Source organism: Lactuca sativa, chromosome 6 (assembly GCF_002870075.4).
Source record: "Lactuca sativa cultivar Salinas chromosome 6, Lsat_Salinas_v11, whole genome shotgun sequence".
NCBI lineage: Eukaryota > Viridiplantae > Streptophyta > Magnoliopsida > Asterales > Asteraceae > Lactuca > Lactuca sativa.
The window spans coordinates 157,087-180,991 of record NC_056628.2 but is presented as its reverse complement, the minus strand read 5'-3'; the positions used below and the strand labels follow the sequence as shown (position 1 = coordinate 180,991).

At 38.9% G+C, this 23,905-nt stretch overlaps 1 protein-coding gene across 1 annotated transcript; it reads left to right on the top strand.

Annotated features, from left to right (window-relative positions):
- Positions 1-1,308: 1,308 nt before the first annotated feature.
- Positions 1,309-5,678, top strand: LOC128126682 (uncharacterized protein At1g51745-like). Its single transcript, XM_052764516.1, has 3 exons — positions 1,309-1,940; positions 2,703-3,574; positions 4,340-5,678. The coding sequence occupies exons 1-3, from the start codon at positions 1,753-1,755 to the stop codon at positions 5,425-5,427; spliced, it is 2,148 nt and encodes a 715-aa protein (XP_052620476.1). The 5' UTR covers positions 1,309-1,752; the 3' UTR covers positions 5,428-5,678.
- Positions 5,679-23,905: the final 18,227 nt, after the last annotated feature.

Here is a 23,905-nt window from a genome sequence, read left to right as displayed (position 1 = left end):
AATGAAACATAAAATCTTGTGAAAATCATTTAGCTTTAAGTTGTAAGAGTTACCAAGTCCAAAAGATAATCAAATGCTTACATTATAATTATGGAGGAAACATTTCCATGGTCTAAATTAAATGAAAACAAACATATAAACCATTTGTTGCTTACTAATTTGAAGGTCTATTACTTAACCAAGAAATTAATCAACAAAAACAAGCATTCATTCATCCAAGCTCATGATCAAAGATAAATAAACACAACAAGATGTTTAACTAGAAAACATTCCCATAAACATCAAACACAAATGTAATGATAAGTCTTCAAAGCAAATAATCATCCATGGGTTAAACCCTAATCAACCAAATGAAAATTTAGCCAAGCATGGCCAAAGTAAAAGAAAAACAATATAGTTTAGTGGTATCAAACATTGTCTTAGATGCAAGATGAAAGGAAATTACACTAATCTTTCAAAAATTCTTCAAATCTTCCAAGGCTCTTTGAGAGAATATGGTGTGTGTTCTTCAAGTCATCTCTTCACCAAAATGGCTCCAATCTCCAACAAAAGGGGGTTGATTTCCGGATTAAAAAATGTGCCAAAAGTCACCCACCAAACTTCCACAAATAGAGTCAACAAGTCAAACCCGTAATCAACTCAGAGCAATTCACGCGGACCGCGTATGATTCAACGCGGACCGCGTGGGTCACGCTGAATGTGAGACATGGGCCATTAATCATGTATTTTAGCCCAATCTTCACTTCTTCAATTTCAACTCACAATCATAACTCTTTAGGACCCATTTGCCATTCCCAAACCTTCTAATAATTAACGCAATACTCCTTAAATTTTCTTGTAGCTCGATTCCGCGTCGTTTCATCATCATCCTTGCCCACAAATTAAATCCAAATTGATTTCTTCTTTTATGCAAGCACCAATCCCAATCGCACCACTTCAAGTCCACAAGCAAATCACATGCCTCCATAAGTCCCGCATCCTTCTAAACCTCCAATAACAAATAGTTTTCGGTAAATCCTGCAATTAAGTTCAAAAGACTAGAAAGTACCCGGTAAAGGAGAAAAATGACAAAAAGAGAAAATATGCATGAAAATTGACTAAAATAAGATGATTTTAACTAAAAATAAATTATGAAAAGAAGTAATAAAAACGAAACTATCAGTTCCGCTCAAACCATGTTGCTGGATTGGGGGCATCCTAAACTAACTAGCTGAACCAAAGTCCAAACTCAATTATGCCCAACTTTTTTCACGTAATAAGAGAATAGAGGTGCACATTGTGAACCCTTAACTTTGAAAAAACAATAATTAACACCTAACTTAACTCCTCTCAGTTGAATGAGCGAGTCGACCCCAACGAGTCTCATTCTACCTCCGCGCAGACAAGGACGCATGCACATCCAATAGCTTGCAAAAAGAGAAATTGAATCACGCACCTGTTGATCTAATGCGAATTCTGTTTCCAAAAAACCCCTCTGAAATTTTCCCTAATTTGAATGGAAGCCCTAATCCTAAAACATATGTGAATCTTCCAAATGTGGCCGTCTTTGGATCCTTTATCCATATCAACATTTCTCTCTCTTCTTCTTCTCTGGAGGCGAATTTTAATCTCTCCGTTGTTTTATTGGTCTCGAAGTGACTAAGCAATTTGTTTTAGGTTTACAATCAGTTGAAGAGTTTAAAAACTACACTATATATACATTATTCTGTATAGAATTGGGAAGAAAATAATTTTTTTAAAGGGAAGGAAGAGATGGAGAGCTCTGACGCAGAAACAGGCATGGTTGATTGCGGTGTTGGGACCATCGTCTGGGTTCGGAGGCGGAATGGGTCGTGGTGGCCGGGTAAGATCCTGGGCCCCGATGAGCTCTCTGCTTCTCCTCTCATGTCTCCCCGATCTGGAACTCCTGTCAAACTTCTTGGGAGGGAAGATGCCAGTGTGTAAGTCCTCTAATTCACTTCCTCGATTTGAAGTGTTTTGTCTGGTAGCAACTACGCAAAATCCATTGTCAGTTTTTGTTAAAACTTAAAACAACTTAAACACAGATCCTAAGTTTCTAACAGCATAGATGAAAATCATTGAAATCATTGTGAATGTCATTCATATATGTGATAAATGTCACTCTAAGTTCCTAAATTCTTATAGCGGCTGATGCTTTCACCCATCATAGCCTAACTACCTCGGCTATTTGACCTCTCATCGTTCATTGCTTCTATTACGTTTCTGAAGACAGCTTCAGCTTCCTTGGTTTTATGTAACCATGGACGGTGGAGCCTGATAACATGTTACAATCTAGACCTGATACTCACGAATTAGGGCACGATAGATTTGGTTATCGCTGAATGATTACAAATCAGGAAATGAATTCCCAAACAATCAAAAGCTACCTTCTAACTAACTTCAGGTCTATCTATACTTTTGCAACAGATACAAGACTAAAATGACATAAAAGCCCCTAGACCTGTAAAACTTATTCTTTTATTAAAAGTACTGAATCAACTACTAATTCTTAGTTCTTCTTGTGTAAGTAAACCTCAATACATTTGTATAAAGCTATCAGTCACTATAGGTTTTGACATATTATTTATAATCATTCTGGTTATCTGCCAGCCAGCCTTGGAAGGAAAAAACTGAGGAGTGAAATTTTCTTTTTGTTCAGTTGATGTTCTTGCACCTAATAAGCTTTATTTGACAATGAACAGGGATTGGTACAACCTAGAGAAGTCGAAGCGAGTTAAACCTTTCCGCTGTGGTGAGTTTGATGACTGCATCGAGAGGGCGGAAGCTTCACAGGGGATGCCTCCAAAGAAAAGAGAGAAATATGCACGCAGGGAAGATGCTATCCTTCATGCACTTGAGCTTGAGAAGCAAGTGCTGGAAAAGAAATATGGGAAACCAGGTGTCCAATCTAATAATACCAAGTTACTAGGAAAAGACACAACTATAACTCCAGAATTATCACGTGACAGTGGTAAACATGTGGATCTGTCTCTTGATGACAAAAGAAAGGGTCTTTCCTTTCAGTCAAGGAGTCACCTGAATGTAGATGATGTACCTGTACGTCCTATTCTTTTCAAGCATAAACTCTCTTCCTTGGCTGCTTCAAATGGTTCCCATAGGCATGCTTCAGATGTCCTTACACCAGAAAATACGGTTATTGTCGGTAGTAAAAAGTTGTTGGAGAAAAAAAGGAAAAGGTCACAAGAGGGGAATACGGAGGAATCAGTTGGTAAGAGGCGTGACAGACATCGTCCTCTTGTTCAGGTACTCCTGAGTAGTGCAAAACTGCCCCACCATGACCACACTCACCCCTTGCAGCCAAAGACTGATGGAGGGGAGGAGCAGAGAAAAGTTGTACACCGTGCAGTGGGTGGCAATGATCCAGGTGACACTAGAGAAGCTATCCCTGACCAAGTGGAAAATTCAGCACCCAAGTTTGAGAAAAGGGACGAGTCCTTCCCTGTTGCATTGAGTGAAGAAAACACTACTGAATCTAATGAAGACACTGAAACTGATTCTTCTGGCACTGAATCTCTGATGTCGGACACATATGACGCAATGGCTGCACTTTCAGGTTCATATTTTATTGTTTTTCTTCTGGATAATGTCATTGTTTTTCGATTTGCCAATGTCATATGCTTAGTGGTTTGAAACTCTCAGTTGGCCCATGGACACATAATTAATTCCATTGTTGTTGTGAACGTTGGCTTTTGCTTCTCAAAGCTGTTGCATGCATTAATTTGTGTTCATTCACACCCTGGACTTTACATTGATCCAGCGTGCCAACGATTGCATAATAATTACACATTTACTCTTCTTTGCAACTATACCCACCAGACATAGTAGGATTGAGTCTAGATCCTCCCTATGCTTCTCTACAGCTCTTTGAATAAATCCCAATGTCATAAAAAAGCAAAAAACACATCCTTATTAGCAACTGAAACACCATGTTCATGATGTTTAGCAATGTAGCAGGGGGATTTTCCTGCCCAAAAGCCATAAAAACCCATTATGAATCCCGAAGACTGTTCAATTGAAAAATGTATCGATTGTCAAGTATTTACATTAATATCGAAAGATAGTTATTCTCAAATATGTGTTTAGTATAAGTACTTGTTTGTATTTTTGTGTTGTGACATTTAAATTTGTGAGGCCCAATGGCTGCTTGCAAGTGTTATTCATATTACTGTTTGAATTGTATCGAGTCCCTCCTGCTTAGTTTTCTGGTTGCACTTGTTTGTAACTGTTCCTCTCTCTCTCTCTCTCTCTCTCTCTCTCTCTCTCTCTTATTGGTTTTTGTCTGAACTTTTTGTTATTATTATTTTGATTTGTGGTTTAGATGAAGCTGAAGATGTTGAATTCATACCAAAGGCATTTGGAAGGCAAGGGGTACATGAGGAGAGCATGAGTGATGATGAGTCAGGAGGAGTTCCTGATGATTCCGTAGCAACAGTCTCCAAATGGCAGCTGAAGGGAAAAAGGAATAGTCGCAGTTTGAGGAAGAGAAAGGTAGCTACAAATTCCAGCCACTGGATGACGGGTTTCAATGGAATTGACACAAGTTTAAGTTTGAGAAGCAAAGCTAGTGGAGGCTTGCTAGACATGATGAGTTGGGATGATGATCCTGATCCTTACCCTTGTTGTTTGAAGGGATACTCATACTCATACTCATACTCAGGTGAGTACCAAATATACGATGACGATGACGATGATAATGATGATGACGACGATGATGTGAGGAGGCATGGGACCCGGATGTTGATTGATGTTGAAGTAGGAGTGCAATCAAGTTATCAGAGAGAACACGTGCCCATGATTTCCCTGATGAGCAAATTGAATGACAAGGCCATAGTGGGTCACCCTATTCCAGTAGAAGCCCTGGAAGATGGTTCATCTGATGATATGTTCCAAATGGAATCATTATTATTATTAGGTGGTGGTGACACAAGTGCGCCGCTTCAACCATGGAGGACCGCCAGGAGGACCGCCAAGTGTCGGGGGGTTGCACTTGCACGGCCGCCTCAATTTTTATCAACATTAGAAGAAGAAGAAGAAGAAGAAGAAGAAGAAGAGGCGGTGGCCTCCTTTCAGTTTCAGGAGTATTATGATGAAGATGGAAAAGCAAGTGTTACTCGCAGCAACAGCAAGGGAAGAAAGTGGGCTGCACCAAAAAAGCCACAAAGGAGGACCACCTCATCTTGCAGCAGTCAGAAAATAAGGACGTTATCATCAATAGGCGGGACCCAACAGCAGCAACAGCAGCACAATATGGATTTGAAAGCAGAAGGTGAACAAGGGATAGGGATGATGATGATGATGATGATGATGATGAAACCAGAGTCATTGCCCACAGCAGTTGCTTGTATCCCTGTTAAATTAGTGTTCAGTAGGTTACATGAGGAGCTGGTTGCCCCCCGCCATCAATAAACATGATGTAAATTGTATGTAATTGATTATATGCTTCCATTGCCAAAGCGGTGGTTTTGTTTTTCTGTTTTCATGCAAGAGGAACATAACATTCAGTTAGTGGTGTTTGGTTTGCTTTGGCAAAAAAAATGTTTTTGGGGAAGAGAATACTGTAAAGATAGAAAGGGAGGTTGAAAATTCTAAACCTGTATGGAGAAAGTGTATATGCTATGCAGTATGCAATGTGTTTGATATTTGATTTGATTGAGTTACAGGATGATGTCTTGGTTTCTTTTATGGGTATTGCACGTGATGAACTTGATAAAACACCAAATGAGATCTCTTTTGAGAAGCTTCAGGTCTCTATCCATTTACCTCATCATCTTATCTTTACAGGGCAAATTACAAAAAATAAAACAGAGTATATTTTGGTCAATTATTGTCATTACACCATGATACTTTATCCTTTCCAATCAAACCATAAAAGTTGAGACTTTTTTCCAAGTTAACCATTCTAATTCTCCAAATTAACCATTTTGACATGTTATATAAGGTCAAGTTGTTAAATTTGGAAATATGTCTAAAACTTAAATGGTTTGATTGGAAAAAAATAAAGTAGAAGTGGTTAAATCGCAAAATTGCCCAAAATATAATGTTTCTGTAATTTGCCCTTATTTGTATCATCCACTTATCATCATATATCCCATATGTATAGTCAGGGATAAAAGTTATTCACATATAAGAATTATCGTTTCTCCTTCTCTTTTTACCCATTTAGTTCTATCTGAGAAAATAAATGACATTTGTAAACAGATGACTTATGGAAAAATAGTCAATTTTCTGACTTTCTTTATGTATAGAGTTTGATGCTATAAATATAATACACAAATAAATGAAAGATAAACTGCTTTTTTTTTTTTGCAAGTTTACGTTTTTATTTAACAGAATTCAATTTTCAGTCTTTGTTGGACCTTGCACTGCGTTCCACAGCTGCTGCAGCAGATCCTTTGCATGAAGATGTCACATGTTTAGTGGTCAGTTTTATTTATTCCTATTACAACATTCTACTTTGAGAAATGATTATTACTTTATTTATTATTATGGGTTTTCAGGACACAGGTTTTTTGTTAAAGAGATTGAGCATTCTGAAAGATCTTCAAACATGTGGTGAGACAATTTCAAAGCCTGATGTTGTAGAAGAGCCCTTGATCACTGGTATGGAAACCTTCTCTGTTAATTACAAGGTAAATATCAATACACCTTTTGATTCTTTCATCAAATCAATAAATTGCAATGTACTTTCAGTTATCTGATTATCTAATTATCGATTAAATGAAAGTATGTTGGTATTTTTGTTACAGGTTCAATGAGAATTATCCCTTGTGATACCAAGAAAAGCTCTGACAAAATACCAATTAATTTTTCGATTTCTGTTTCACTGCAAACATGTGCATAGGCAACTTTGTGCAGCTTGGCAACTACATCAAATATGAGACTAAATATCCATGATATAAATATTTATTAAAAATTACTCTTTATATTTTTTTGCTTTTGTAGGGTGCACGTGCACGTGATATGCACGGAACTGCAATATCTTCATCATCAATACTATGCATGAATATGCTTAAATTTATAAATAGCTTTTTACACTATCTAATATTTGAGGTAAAAATAGCCATGTTCTTAAGTTTATAAATAACAATGTACTTACATTTCCTTTCCAACAATAACAATATATAACCTGTAATTTGTATGTAAGATGCTTACAAATTTTATGTTATTGCTATTAATTATTATCAGTAAAAAGGTAAGCGTGTTATGTAAAAAATAAAGTATATTGTGTAAGTTTCATGCTATAAGCATGTTGTTATTATGGGTGAAGAAATATAAATATGTTTCTATTTGCTATATTTTAATTACTCTGATGTTAATGTGGTTATTTATCTTTCTTTAATTCTTTTGTCAACCAACAAAGGTTGAATTGGTATTATATTATTATGATTGAATAAGGATAATGTACCCTTGGCAGCACAAAAGAGCCGCACCCAGCTCAGAAGGCTGGTGCGCCCGGCGGGTTTAGCGCCCGCCATCGCCCCTAATGACAGGGCGCTCTGGCAAAAGAATAAGCGCCCACCAGATCAGCTCCCAGATAAATGGTACGGTCAGGTGACAAAGCAAGGATCAGAGCATTACTGGCAGGACCAATGACAACGCTATGACAGATAGAGGAGCACGACCCTCCAATCAGCGCCCCGGATCCTGTCGGCCCAGGCGATCCTGTCTCGTACGGACGAGCAGGATCGTTGAGTGCAAAAGGAGAACACTCACGACCTCGCCAGGTAAGTTGTCTTCCCCAAGCAACACTTAAAAATACTCACATAACCCTACTGACTTGACCGTCGGAGTGTCTTTCCGGGAGCCTCCTCCCGGGAAACGGCTGACGACCTTCTTTCTCTGTGATCTTGTAGGAGCAACTCAGGAACTGTTGCCGGTATCTAGAACCTGAGCAAGGTCGCATCATTTGGCGTCATCCGTTTATGTGACAAAGAACGAAATCAAAAGCACACAGTTCAACGACAAAAATGGCGTCTGACGACTTCGGCGAAACCGACAGGACACCAACTAGTCCAATTCGATCAATGGCGCCGCTGGACGAAACACCGCCGCCCATAACGACAAGCAGAGAAGTCCCGGACGAAAGTGGTTTAGCAGTAACAGTCGAACCACCGGGTGGCCGACAGCCACCAAATCCCGGAGGACAGTTTCCACCAGCAACCGCCTCAATGACACACCCATCCTAGCTGTCGCTTGTGTCATCGGGGGCGGACGCTTATACCACAACGTCGACACTGCTTTAGCAACAAACGCCGGTTCAGACGACGATGCCACCAGTCACATTCTTCCAAATAGGCATGGAAAATTGACCCGACCCATTGGGGAACCCGGTTGACCCATCCCGATCGGGGATGGGTATTCCCTGCAAAACCAAAAACCAGGTAACGGGTATGCGACGGGGACCCCGTATAGAAAAAATTGGGGATGGGGCCGGGTATCCTATCCCCCCCCCCCCCCCCCCCCCCCCTACCCATATATACATTGATTAGTAATTTAATTAATGTTATTCGTTTAAGATTATGTGTATTAGTTTATTATGGATATTAAGTATTTTAAGTAGGCCCAATTAGTTGACCCAATTTCAATTTGGCAGATCACATTCCACATATACGTACAACATAAGAAATTCATTCGGCAATATTTAGTCGCTGTGAACATGTGACGACATTGTCTTCTTGGTGATTTATACCCACAACTCCTTTCTCAGTATCGTTTCAGGTATTTCGTTCGATTATATTAGTTTCTTACAAGTTAGTGAATAAATTCGTAGACCTACCAATAAATGCATGATTTTTTTGTTTTTTGTTTTTTGTTTTTTTTTTTTTGTATATAGACCCTACAAATTACTCAGATGTATGTATGGGATGGGATGGTTTTTTTGTTTATACAAGACATGTTTATCTATGTTTTTTTATACTTCTCATTGTATATGTGTTTATAGAATATTTATTCAGATTGTTTTTTTTTTTTTTTTTTTTTTTTTTTTTTTTTTTTTTTTTTGAGTCTCTAATAGATCTTAGTGACAACTTACAAAGTGTTATGATTTCTTGTTGTAGTTTTTGATGGCTAATTTAGAAAATGATAAACAACCTGCCATAAACGATGAAAATGAAGATGATAAAGAACCAGAGCTTGTAGAAAATGATACGGCCACCGAGCATCCCAAAAAAAAGTTGAAATCCGCTGCGTGGAACCATTTTGATCCGATTTATGTTGATGATGTTCGTAGATGGGCGACGTGCAAAGGCTGCAATAAACAACTAACCGGTAGATCAAATGATGGAACAACACATTTAAAAGATCATTATAGGATATGCCCTAGGAAAAATACAAGGGACATAAGGCAACATATATTAGTTCAAGGGCAAAAAACTATTGATGGTTTATCTTATATGAGTAAATATTCCTTTGATGCTGAAGTATCTAGAGAGGAACTAGCAAAGATGATTATAATTCATGATTATCCGCTCTCCATTGTTGAACATTACAGTTTTCGAAAGTATACAGAAAGTCTTCAACCTTTATTTAAGGTGTCTTGTTTTCCTACAATCAAGGATGATATAATGAAGATATACAAGAGTAAAAAATGTTATATCTTGAAATGTTTTGAAGAGAACGATAGTAGGATTGCTCTCACGTGTGATATGTGGACTGCAAGTAACCAAAAGAAAGGTTATATGACAATCATGGCACATTATATAGATGACAATTGGAAGTTACAAAACCAAATTATGAGGTATTCACTCTAATTAATGTTATTATTTATATTTTATAGAATTTTGGTTTATAGGAATATGATTTCTAAGCAAGATCTCATATAGTGAATTTAATGTTAATGCCAGATTTCAAATACTTACGGTAGTAATGATTGTGAATGTTATTTTAATGAATTTCTGTGATGTTTTTTTGTTAGATTATTATGTAAAAGAAGTCCAAAATACCAATTAAATTTTCAAAATTTTTTATAATATAACGATTTATGTAAGAAAAAACAAGTGACATCATGTTGTAGAAGTTAATCCCTTATCATAGCTTTTAATAATTTATTAAAACAAAAAAGTCAAAAGGATCTTGCTCAACTAGCTTCATATGTGTTTTCCACTTTTAATCAAAGCACAAACCCTTCTAATTTTATTTTTTATTTATATTATATAGAATGTTAGATGAAGTTTTGAAGTGTTATATTTTGTTTAATCCAGCTTTCAACATGTGCCATCTCCACACACTGCTGATGCATTATCAGAAGCTATGATGGGATGTTTTTTGGAGTGGAACATTGACAAGTTGTCAACTTTAACACTTGACAATTGTTCAAAAAATGATGCCATGGTTGAAAAACTTTTAGGTACGCTTACGACTTCATCGCTAATTTTGAAGGGGAGATTATTTCATATGCGATGTTGTGCACACATAATTAATCTTATTGGGCAAGATGAATTCTGTGATTGGGAGTGCAATTGAGAATGTTAGGAATAGTGTCTCATTTTGGACAAGTTCTCCTAAAAGAATACAGGATTTTAGACTTTTTTCTAGACTAGCAGGTGTTGATTGCCAAAAGGAGTTACTTTTTGATTGCAAAACAACGTGGAATTCCATTTATATGATGCTAAGTGTTGCTTTGGAGTATAGAGAAGTTTTTAATCTTTTGAGCAAAAAGGATAAACATTATGTTTGCTTGCCTAGTGAAGATGAATGAAATATGGCATCAGAGGTTTGTGAAAACTTGAAATTGTTCTATCATGTGACAGAAAATTTTTCTGGTACAAAATATCCCACATCAAACATTTTCTTCCCTCTAATTTGTGAGATAAAACTATCTTTGTTGAGTTGGAAAGTATCTGATAATGAAGTTATCAAGTCAATGACATCAACTATGTTGATCAAATTTGAGAAGTATTGGAATGTAATACATAATGTTATGAGTGTATTGTCTTGGATCCCAGGTATAAGTTAAAGTTGATCAATTATTTCTTTCCAAAGTTATATGGGGAAGGAGCAAGAAGTGAGATTATGAAAATACGTGACATAATTACTGAGTTGTTTGAAGAGTATAAAAAGAAACATGATGCCAAATGAGGAGCTTCTTGGAAACAACAATGTGCAACTAATGTCTCAGAGGGAGGGGGTTCTACTTCTAGCAAATCAACATGGGAGTTAGATTTCGAGACTATGCTTTCTGAGGATGATCGATTTGAAAAATCTGAGTTGGATGATTATTTAGCTAAGAAGTTGTTACCAAATGAGGAAGGTTTTGACATATTGATGTGGTGGAAGTGCAATGGCTCCAAGTTTCCCATATTATAGAAGATTGCTAGAGATGTGTTTAACCATTCCAATTTCTACCGTTGCTTCAGAATCAGCATTTAGCATGAGCGGGAATAAGGTGACGAAACAACATAGCCGTCTCAAATCGGAAACAGCCGGGGCGTTAATGTGTAGCCAAACTTGGTTACGTAAGGAAATTCAAGGTAAAATTTTAATAAGTATATAAATTGGTATATTATACATGCTTATACATGCTTATAAATACTACTTTTTCAGTATAAGTTTTATGTGTTTCAGGTAAAAATCAATACGAACCAAAGGCTTTTGATCAGACGGTTGCATATGATGATGATGTTGAATAATTTTTCAAATTAAACACAAGAAACAAAGAGAACCAAAGACTTGCAATTTCTTTTGTATAAGCATGTTTTCTTTTTGATGCTTATTAAACCTTATAATTGCCATTTTAATGCTTGTTAAACTTTATGAATGATGTAAACACAATTTAATTATGACTTTTGGTTGTATAGTTTTTTAATCTTGAAATTGTTTTTTGCGTTAATTGATTCTAGTATGTTAGTAGATTGGGGATGGGCCGGGGATGGACCGGGGATAAGCCCAAAATCTAAAGGGGATGAGATTCGATTCCCCGCATCTGTTGGGGATGGGGATGGGGATAGAGATGCACAAGAAAACCGGTTTGGCCCATATGATCCGATCCGATCCGGAAACCGGATTTAGTCAAAATCGGTTTTGACCGAACCGGTTCGGATTAAACCGGTGACCGGATTCGAACCAGATCAACGCTTTGGAGACGAAATCGGATTGCACCTCGGATCATGAACCGGATTTGAGGGAAACCGGATCCAAAACTGGTTTCAAACCGGATTTTTTTGTTACCGTTAAAAAACAGGAAAATTCGATTTTTTTGGTTTTTTTTTTACTAGCCATTGGAACCCCTAAAAAACGGCTACTTTGACTTTTCTTAATTTTTTGGCCATTCCAAACACCTATAAATACCTTTCATTTGTTACATTACAATTTTACACAAAAATTCTACTACTTATTTTCATAATACTCCAAAAAATGAGCTCGAGAAATTCAACCGCGGGTCAAGATTCGGATGCAACGGTGGTTAAAATCATACCAACCATTCAGAGTAAAGAAGTGTGGGAACATTACGATTTGTGTTTGTTGTCGAACAGGAAGGAAAAAGCGAGATGCAAGAAGTGCGGAATGTTTTTGAGAAAAGATGGCAATAGCACGTTAAAGAGTCATACAACAAAAACTTGTCCGACTGTAAAAGGTCAAAGCGATCCGGATCAACCAAATATTACTCCCGACGGGTCGATCTTTATTTACAACAATGATGACCTTCGTGAAAGCTTTTACAAGTTCGTGATTCAAGAGGGTTTGCCTTTCAACCACTTTGACAACCCACGATTAACAAGGATTTTGCGGGAAAAATGCAACCACAATACCGACAAGTAAGTCGCACTTTTCTTAGATGTGATGCTTTAAAATATTGGTATATAGCCAAAAAAGATATGCAATTGGGATTTATAAATATAAAAACTGGTGTTTCTTTAACCTGTGATGTTTGGTCCTCCACTAGAAGTTGTCCCAAAAACTATCTTTGTGTCACAGCGCATTGGATAGATCCCTCTACTTGGGTAATGAACAAACGAGTTATTGTTTTTGAACTTTTTGCACATCCTCACACGGGGGCACGATTATTTGCAATTTTAGTAAGCGTTATAGAGACTCATAATTTACGCGATAAAATCTTCTTTATTTCGTTTGACAATGCAAGTAACAATACCGCCGCGACAAAAAGATTAATTGCAAAATATAAACCTATTTTGGATGGCTCGTTTTTTCATACTAGATGTGTTTGTCACATTATTAATCTTGCGGTACAAGATGGTTTAAAAATAATAGATTCAACAATTGAAAAATTCAAAACTGTGTTAACTAGAGTTTGGAAAAAATAAAGCTACAATGGAAAAATATCGAAAGTTTGCCATTTCCATTCACGTAACTCCATATAGTCCTCATTGGGATGTTGACACTAGATGGAGTTCAACATGCATGATGTTTGAAAGTTTGACACGTCAAAGAATCGCTTTGCAATTATTTTACGACACAATTTAAAAATGAAAAAACCCGGTTTCGGATTATGATTGAGATTTGATGGAAGAGTTTGTGGAAATGTTAAAAGTTTTTAAACAATCAACCACTTTTTTATTGGGCGTGTATTACCCTACAAGTCTGTTGTTACTAAATGAATTATGGTTGATGTCCGCACAATTGGAACGTTTTGAACAAAGAAGTGAAATATTTGTTTTGGTTTGTACAACTCCAAGGTCTCCAATGAAGTTCTTTAGCCATATTTCTTCCTTCGACGCTTCACTTGCTGCTATGTACTCTAATTCGCACGTTGAATCAGCTACAATCTCCTGTTTGGAACTTTTCCATGTTACTGCTCCTCCATTTAAGGTAAATACCCAGTCCGACTCAGAGCGGAAATTATCTCTGTCGGTCTAAAAGCTGGCGTCACTATACCCTGTCACTCTCAAGTCATCACTCCCACCGAGGGTAAGGACCCAGTCCTTAGTCCTCCGCAGGTACTTAAGAATGTTCTTTACTGCAATCCAGTGTGCTCTACCAAGATTCCCTTGATATCGACTAACCATGCTTAAAGCAAAAGCCACATCAGGGTGAGTACATGTCATAGCATATATGATCGAGCCAACAACATAAGCATATGGTACTCGACTCATTTATGCTATTTCGGCATCGGTACTCGGACTCTGAGTCTTACTCAGTTTGGTATTGCTCTGGATAGACAATTCTCCTTTCTTGGAATTCTCCATGTTGAAACGTTTCAACACCTTGTCCAAGTAGGTACTTTGACTAAGTTCTATTAGTCTTTTACTCCTATTTCTCAATATCCTTATCCCTAGAATGTAAGCAGCTTCCCCGAGGTCCTTCATAGCGGAACACTTCCCAAGCTAGGACTTAACCTCCTGCAAGGTTGGAACGCCGTTTCCTATGAGTAGTATGTCATCCACATACAATACCTGAAAGCTAACTATACTCCCACTAGCTTTGACATATACGCATGACTCATCCTCGCTTATCAAAAATCCAAACTCTTTAACTTTCTCATCGAAACAAAGATCGCATCTACGAGATGCTTGCTTTAATCCATAAATGGATTTCTCAAGCTTACACACTCTATTAGGGTACTTCGCATCTACAAAACCCTCTGCCTGACTCATGTAAACATCTTCAACCAACTTCATATTAAGGAAAGCGGTTTTGACATCCATCTGCCATATTTCATAATCATGAAACGCAGCTATGGCTAGCATAACCCTTATAGATTTTATCTTTGCTACTGGTGAGAAAGTCTCGTCATAGTCAACTCCAGGAGTTTGAGAAAAGCCCTTCGCAACCAATCGCGGATTATATGTGTGTACTTTCCCATCCATATCGGTCTTCTTCTTGAAGATCCACTTGCACCCGACCGTCTTAAGACCTGGTACATTTTCAACCAAGTTCCAAACATAATTGTCATGCATGCACTGAATCTCGCTGTCCATCGCCTCTTTCCACTTTGCATACTCTTGGCTTGCCATGGCTTCCTTGTAGCTGTTAGGTTCATCCAAATTTATCAATGTACTATCATTGATAAACGTATCACCTTCCGTTGTTATATGAAAACCATATAACACAGGTAGAAAAATAACTCTATTGGAACGACTCAGAGGTACGGACTCGTCAACTGGTTCAACAAGAGTCTCATCCTTAGGTTGATTGCTAGTGTTAGAGGTTCCTTCATCGCTTAATTCTTGAAGCTCTTCAAGGTCAATTTGCCTCCCACTATCCTCGTGGCATATGAGTTCATGAAAGACACCCCTTCGCGCTACGAAGATCACGTTCTCACTAGGTTTATAGAACAAATATCCAAAAGATTTATGTGGGTAGCCGATGAAAATATAACGCTCACTGCGAGGTTCGAGCTTGTCATAAGTCTCTCGTCTTATGAAAGCCTCACAACCCCAAACCTTGATATGCGCTAACGAGGGAACCTTCCATGTCCACATTTTGTGAGGTGTTTTGGCAACCTTCTTAGTTGGGACTAGATTAAGGATATGGGCGGAAGTCTCTAAGGCATACCCCCAAAATGAGATAGGTAACAAATCTTGACTCATCATGGAATGAACCATATCCATCAAGGTTCGATTGTGCCTCTCAGCCACACCATTAAGCTATGGTGTCCTAGGTGGTGTCAATTGTGAAACAATTCCACATTCTTTAAGATAGTCGTGAAAGTCGATACTAAGATACTCACCACCTCGATCGGATCAGAGCTGTAACACCCAAAGTTTTGAAGGCCAAGAAAGGAAAGAAAACCCTAACTTTAAGGGGGGACTCGGCGAGTCCAAAGAGGAACACGGCGAGTCCAAGCGGGATCCAGGTTGAGGAGTAAGTGACCGACTCGGCGAGTCGGCCAAGGAGACTCGGCGAGTCAGGTCTGTTCGAGGAAAACCCTAAATCGGGACTTAAGGCCTATTTAAGCGCCTCATTCTCTTCCCTAGGATTCCTTTATTGCCTCTTTAACCCAGAATGCCAAACCCTAGCCGCCATATCCATTGGTTGAGCCAATTGTTGTCTTGAGGAGTGCATTAAAGCTTGGAGAAGGAAGAAGGATCTTGAAGGTGCAAGGAGGGGGCTATAGATCTGAGATTGGGAAGATATTTCTGAACATCTGAAGGTATTAAGTCGTTTCCCTTCCTTTAGATCTATTTTGGTTGTGAGTTTTGGGGCTTTTAGCCATGAGTAGTGATCCATTTGAGTTAGAAGTCGGATCTGGAGTTGCTACTTCAGATCTAAGTATATTTTGGTCTTGGAAAGCATAAAGTTTCAGCCCTTGAGTTGATTATGGAGCCTCTTTGCCTTAAACCCTAGTTTATGGTGTATTTTGCCTAGATCTCCTTCTCTACACGTAAAGTTTGCAACTTTACGTGAGGAATAGGCTTGGGAAGGGTAGATCTACAGTTTGGAGTCCATGCATGACTCAAAACTCCTCTGCATGTATGGAGATCTGAATGGACTCGGCGAGTCCTTTGAGTGGACTCGGCGAGTAGCATGAAGATTTGAAGGAACTCGACGAGTGGGATGAACAGCTCGTCGAGTCGGATGAAGTTGGGCAGGAACTCGACGAGTTGGAAGAACAACTTGGCGAGTTGGTTGAAGATTGCTTTTGACTCAGCGAGTCTGTTCTTGGACTCGGCGAGTCAGGTCGTGAAACCCCAAACCCTTCGAGTTGAGACTCAAATCAGTGAGTCGAGTGGAGACCCGGTGAGTTGGTCAGGTCAGGACTCGGAAATCGGTAGACTCAGCGAGTCATGGACTGACTCGGCGAGTCGAGTCGCAAAGAGAAGGACTCTAAACATATGAACTCGGCGAGTCACTAGGGTGACTCGGCGAGTAGGGTTGACCTGGAAGGTTGACTTTGACCAGGACTTTGACTTTGACCAGAGTTGACTTGGTAGTCTTTCGGGGGTCAGTTAGACTCAGTGTTGCATTGATATTGTTAGTTCGGGGAGCGAGTGGAGCTGAAGTTCAGAGAGTTGCCGGGCAGCAGCTAGTGGGTTCATCAGCCAGTGCAGGTGAGTTTCCCTTTGTGTGAATAGGTCTAAGGCCACAATGCCGACCCATGTAGTTATGAGTAGAAGACCCGGGGGTTAGCCATAGGCACAATATGCTAGTATGACATTCAGGACGAGGTCCAGTGGTAGTGGGCGGGTGCCCAAGGAATGGTTTATGTGGTAGTTTATACTTGTTCTCTGTGTGATGCTTGTATGTGCCTGGTAGGGAGGTGAGTGTGGGCGAGGTCCCGTAACTCACCAATAGCAAAGTATGGATGGTGTTCCACATCTCATTAGCAGCAGATCAGGGGCGAGGCCCGAGTTAGGAAAAGAGTGAGTGTGGGTTGGGCCTATACCTCACAATCAGTAGCAGTATGGACGGGATTCCATGACTCATCAGTAGCAGGGCAAGGGCGAGGCCCAGGATAGGTGAGGCCTTAGGACAGGATCAGTTGTATATGTTTAGCTTATGTTTTGCAGTATGATTATGTGCTATGACATGTTAGCGGGCGAGGCCCTGTGACAGGCGAGGCCTAAGTGAAACAGATCTGTATCCGAGCGGGGCTCGAAGCCAGGCGGGGCCGTTGTATTGGGAGAGGCCCGAGGTAGCGGGCGAGGCCCGAGGTAGGGGCAAGGCCCGGGATAGCGGGCGTGGCCCAGTATGTGCAGTATGTGGTTATGTATGGTATGTGGTAGGGTGGGGAACTCACTAAGCTTCGTGCTTACGGTTTTCAGTTTTGGTTTTAGGTACTTCCGGTAGCGGAGGGAAGAGCTTGGGGTGATCGCATGGCACACACCATAGATTAGATAGCCTGGGAATGTTTACTCTGATAACGAACATGTATTTTGGAAACTAATACTCTATTTATGTTTTGAAATGATGAATTTGCTTAAAGTAACGTTTTATTAAAAGAAATTTTAGTCTTGAATTTTGGGACGTTACAAGAGCATTTGTATCTTCCTACCTAATTGATTCTCCATTTCTTGCTTAAACTCTTTGAACTTTTCAAAGGTTTCTGACTTGTGCTTGATTAAGTAATGTTACATCCTGTTTAAAACGGATAATTAATGATAAACCCGGAACCCCGAGAAGTAATGTTAATATGATTTTATTATTATTATTGTCCAAAACCAAATAATAATTAGTTGGGAGTTGGTTCGGGAAGCCAAATGACAAGATTTATATCTCTAGGGCTTAAAGTGTAATTTTGGGACTTAATTTGTAAAGATTTTCATAAGTCAAGGGGTGTTTGGTATCATTTGGATTTAATATGAAAAGATTTTGGATGGATGGGGTTAAATGGGTAAATTATGTACCTAATTTGAAAAGAAATGGTCATGGAGGGGCTATATGGTAACCTTTGGGGCTTGTATTGTTATAAATCTTGGATGTTGGGGGCCGATTTGTAACTTTTAGCCTTAGTTTGAAAAAGATTTTGTGAGGAGGGGCCAAACATGTAAAATGTGTATAGATTGTTTTGGAACGGGACTTATACCCGACTCCCTTCCTTCCCCCATCGCCTTCTTCCCATTCATTTAAAACACATAGAAAACCCTAACCTTACTTGGATGGTGTAGCCGCCTCTCCTAACTCCCGACGCCGCCACCTCTGTTGAGGTCATCAACCACTGGATGCCATGCCTAGCTCGTTTCTGTTCCACCAACGCGTCACAGCCCTAGTTTCCAGCGAGAGCAAGTCGTCGACGAATCTCAGGGGTGCTCGCTGCTACCACTAAGCTCCATCAATTGAAGACGAAGGCGCCGCTAGCCGGCGGTCAATGCTGTTTCAGACCACTACAGCCTCCGCTCATCCTCCTCATCGTTCTTCCGGTGTTATTTCTCATTCGTGACCGTGGTTCCATATGGCTCAAATATGTCGCTTCGGTCGTTTTTTTCCGCCCCGAGGGGCTGTTATGTTCATAGGTTGGGCCTTTTAACGAGTAGGAGTTGTGAAGAGCCACCATGGCAGCCAGCCATGGTGGCTGTCACCGCAAACCTTCGGTGTACCGCATTAGCCACCGTTGTGTTGTCGCTATCGTCGCTATGAGCCACCAGGTGAGTGGCAGGGATCGTTTCTCAAAGCCTTAGTGTGGGTGTATGTTATGTTTGGCCGGAAAGCTAAGAAAAGGCCACCACCACCACCGTGAGGTGGTGGCTGCCGCCATCTACCACCGTCGGCCACCACAAGGTGGTTGTGTGTGTGTGTGCGGGGGTGTTAGTTTAGTGGGTGTATTATTTGAGTTTTGTGTTGTATGATGTAATCGTTAAAGGATAATGGAAAGAAAACCCTAACCACCACCGTAGGGTGGTAGCCGCTGCCTCTTGCCGCCACCGGCCGTCGTGTCGGGTGGCGGTGTGATTCTCATTGGTGTGGTTGATTCATATGGGATGCATGAAACCCTAGTGGACCCAATGAAGCCCTAATGGGCCCAAAAGAACTATACTTGACCTAATAAAATCCTAGTGGGCCCAATAAGGCCCAATGTAATCTAAAAACCCAATCAATGGACTAACGGGCTAATATTGGGTTGGGAGACCCTAATTAGGGTCTGGAAAACCCTAATAGCATAAAACCCTAATTTTTGGGAATTGATCGGCACGCACACGAGAATTATTTAATAACTTGAAATATTAAATAATAGTCATTGACAAATTAATATAAGGCAACAATAGACTTAATGGATTAAGTCCTTAATGGGTTAAGTAAGAAACACTTAACCCTAATCATCATTTCATTTGAAAACCCTAATTTGGGATTATGGGCTTGGACTTATCGGGACCCACATTTGGGCCATTGGAATGGAATTATGTATTAAGCCCAATCACACCATATGACTTATTTAGTAAAGTGAGAGAATTAATGGATTAAGTCCTTAATGGGTTAAGTGAGAAACACTTAACCCTAGTTGTCATTTTATGTGAAACCCTAATTTCACTTGGGCCTTGAGTTGGGCCTTCCTATAGGGTTTTGGTGGTTAGACTATTGATGGACCAACCAAGAACAAGTTAATGGACCAAAGTAATTAGATAGGCTTTAGGATAAGGCCTATGTGAGGACTTGGGCCTAATTTGGAAGATTAGGCCATATGTTGGGCCTTGGCCCATTACTTGACTTTTGGGCTTTTGGAGTGTGAGTTGGACTTTGAGCTTGGAACCTAATTATTAATTGGGTATTGTTTGATGCTGATAGTTCGGGAATCTATCAATCAATAGTTGGAGCGTATCTGCAGGACTTCAGCAATGCTAGGTGAGTTCTCCTCACTATACCAACAGGGTCTATGACACTAGGTCGGTCCCTTGGGATTTTATCCCGGAGTTAGTATATGTTTCATATTCATGATCAGTTAGATTGGTACCCTGGTACCTAGGGTGTTATGTGGTTATGATCTGTTGGATTCGTACCTTGATAGATAGAATGGTGTTATGCTTAGCAGTTAGTATGATCTGTGCTCATTGCTTGATTATGTGCTATTTATATGTTGACATACATGGATGGGTTGGGTTGAGGCGGTGTCCTGCTTTGTGCGATTGAGGACAACATACCCGGGGGCGGTCCGGATAAGCTGTAGGCCCGTAGGAGGCGGTCTAGTCATGCCGAAGGCCCGGCGAGCGGTCCGGATAGGCTGTAGGCCCGTAAGAGGCGGTCCAGTCATGCCGAAGGCTCGGGAGCGGTCCAGATAGGCTGTAGGCCCGTAGGAAGTGGTCCAGTAGTCATGCTGAAGGCTCATTATGTATGTTGTTATGTATTTGTATTGATATGATATTTGTTTTGGTTAGTATGGGTTGGTATTTTGGGGGTAACTCACTAAGCCTTCGAGCTTACATTTATCGATTATTGTTTCAGGTATTCAGGTGATCACAGGAAGGCGAAGGCGTTATCGTGCATCTCCTTACATTTTCATGATTGATTATGGGGATACTCTGATGTTTAAATTATTTTGAAAGTAAACTGTAATGACTTAATGGTTTTAAATGTTTTAAAGAGTTTTAACTTGGCTTGAATTTTTTGGGTGTTTCAAGTAAACATATCCATATCTACTATAATTGTCGGTAAAGGTTACATAAAAGCGGTTAGCATCCCTTGTGGTGGATCTGAAGGGTCCACACATATCGGTGTGCATGAGATCCAACAAACCCTCACCTCTTTCACAAGTACCAATGAAGGGTGAGTTGGTCATCTTTCCAAGCAAACAAGATTCGCACGTGTCATCCGAATTTAAGTCAAATGAGTCCAACACTCCATCCTTTTGGAGTTGGGCTATGTGCTTCTTATTGACATGTCCAAGACGACAATGCCACAAGCATGCCTTGTCCAAACCATTGGACGAATTAATATCCAATACATTATTTCCTAAGTTGTATACAACCATCACAGTTTCATATACACCATTACAAGGCAATGCTTCAAAATAAAATTTACCATTATAGAAAGTATTTATAGAACCAATTTCATTATTAAACGAAAATATAAAACCTTGTTTATACAAACCATGAAAAGAAATAATGTTTCTCTCCATATCCGACAAGTAGCAACAATTATTCAAGTCTAAACCTAACCCATTACTAAGAAATAAAGAATAAACTTCAATCTTGGTGACAGACGACATTTTCCTATTCCCTATGATCATGTTCATCTTTCCGTGCTCCACATCTCTACTTCTTTTTAGACCCTACAAATTAGAAAAAATGTGAAAACCACATCATGTATCAAGGACCCAAGAATTAGCATGTGAGGAGTTGTTAGATTGAATAGTATAAATACCTGGGAAGGTGGGCTTTATCTTCCCATCCTTAATATCCTGCAAGTATTTAGGGCGGATTCATTTCCAATTCCCTTTTTCATGACAATGGAAGCACTCTGCTACCTTTGGGTTGGATGAGGGTGCAGCAAAACCACCTTTGGACCCACTGGAAGAGGATATACCATGAGACTTTCCGTTGTGATAGGATGAATTATGGAGAGAAAGGATTAAATATGATTTATTAATATATTATGGGAATAATATATTAAAGGAGAAATCATATTGTTTAATTAATATTAGTCAATAATTAATTGGTAATTAGTTTTGTGACTAAAAGAGATTAATTAAACTTAAGGGACTGAAATTGTAATTATAAGATAATTGCAATTTGGGCCATGGATTGCCTTAAAATAAGGATTGGACGAATTCTATGGGGAAGCCCATAAGGAAATTGTCCAAGCCCTTAAGAAAAAGGAGTCCATGGGTTGCTTAGGGCTTAAGCATCCAAATTAGGGTTTCCTTGTTAGATAACCCTAATAGCCTCACTATATATAAGACCCTTATGACCCAAAAACGTGGTGAAGCTTCATTCTAGGGTTACACACGTTTTAGGGCAGCCTCCATCCCCTCTCCTCTTCATCCTCTTGCTTATGGTGTTTGTGAACCATTAGAGGAGTGACATTTGTGACTCTAGGCTTTCTAAAGTCAATACAAGGAGATTTGGGATTGTTATTACTACATAACAATCAAGGTAACATCTTAAACCTATTCTTATGTTAATATGATTACTTGTATGCTAGAATTAGGGTTTATAGTCTTGGATAACTTGCATTTTCAATAGAGAAACCTAGATCCAAGCATTAGGGTTTGTATGAGCACATAGGATGTTCTTAGGACCAAAACCCATCAGTGGTATCAGAGCCTAGACTGGTTTCTATTGTATTGATGCATTGTATGATTGAAAAATTTGATTTTTGTGGTTTTGGAGGCTGGACTCGCCGAGTCCATAGATGAACTCGCCGAGTCCATGCTGACTCGACGAGTCCATGCCTGACTAGGCGAGTCGGCTCGTCAGATGGAAGGAAAACCGGGATTTCTTGCTGTTTTTGCTTAAGGATAGTTGCCTTATCATATTAGATCAATATAAATCCGATTTTATAATATATTTGACTATATTCTTGATCTAATTGAAGATATTTATCAATTAATAAAATATTTGTTTACTTATGTGATAATTGATTAATTATTTTGATTAAATTGGTAAATTGTTTTGCAAGAAATCATTAAATAAATCAAATATGGATAATTATGTGATTAAATGTTAATTTAGATTATTTGTTATTTGATACTTGTGTTATGAAAAGTTTCATATTTTCCCCTTTAGGTTTTATAGTTTAAATTTGAACCCAAAAGTTTTGTTGTTTTGAAATTTAAATAGTTAAAACCCTAATGTTTTGAAAAAAGTTTCAAAACTTGCCCTCAAGTTTTGGAATTTAAATTTTGATTAATTGTTTAATTTTGATGTATATTTAAATTTTAAACCCTAATGTTTTGAAATGTTTCAAAACTTTCCCTCAAGTTTTGGAATTTAAAAGTTGATTAAAAGTTTAATTAGGAATGTTAAATTCTAAAACCCTAGTATTGTTTTGAAAAGTTCAAATCACACCCTTATGGTTTTATTAATTAATTAAGGTGTATAATTAAAAGAGGTTTAATAAATCCATAAAAGTTTAGGTTTACAATTTAATTGAATTAAAAGTATAATTGTTAAATTTGACCACCTAATATTTTAAAAGTGTAAAATACACCCTATACTATATATAACATTAAAAGTCTAACATTATATATATGTATGAGTAAAAGTCAGTCTTACCGTTAGTAGGCCTCATTCACGAAGTTGGTCTATAAGGGGTGTTTAAGGAAATTGCCTATAAAATGGCGATTAAATGGGTATCCACTCTTACCCACCGCACTCTTGACTAGTGGAGGGTCGTTAGCCGAACGGGTAGGATAGGACGAAAACCTTCCATTATAAGTATAATGAATTACAAAAGTAACTAAATGTTTTCATAAAATTCCCAATCTTAATTACTTAGGCAAAAGTGAATTGATGCAATTCCATGAAATTACACTTTGTGCCCTTGCAAAGACGTTAGTGGAGCGTGTGTGGTTTACCGGCACACTAAATGGTTCTAATCAAAGGTAGCAAAGGGTGAC

Excerpts from the sequence above, each read along its gene's own strand:
- LOC128126682 (XM_052764516.1), top strand. The coding sequence starts at position 1,753 with ATGGAGAGCTCTGACGCAGAAACAGGCATGGTTGATTGCGGTGTTGGG. Across the intron at positions 1,941-2,702 it reads GGGAGGGAAGATGCCAGTGT|GGATTGGTACAACCTAGAGA; the intron begins GTAAGTCCTCTA and ends GACAATGAACAG. Across the intron at positions 3,575-4,339 it reads CGCAATGGCTGCACTTTCAG|ATGAAGCTGAAGATGTTGAA; the intron begins GTTCATATTTTA and ends TTTGTGGTTTAG.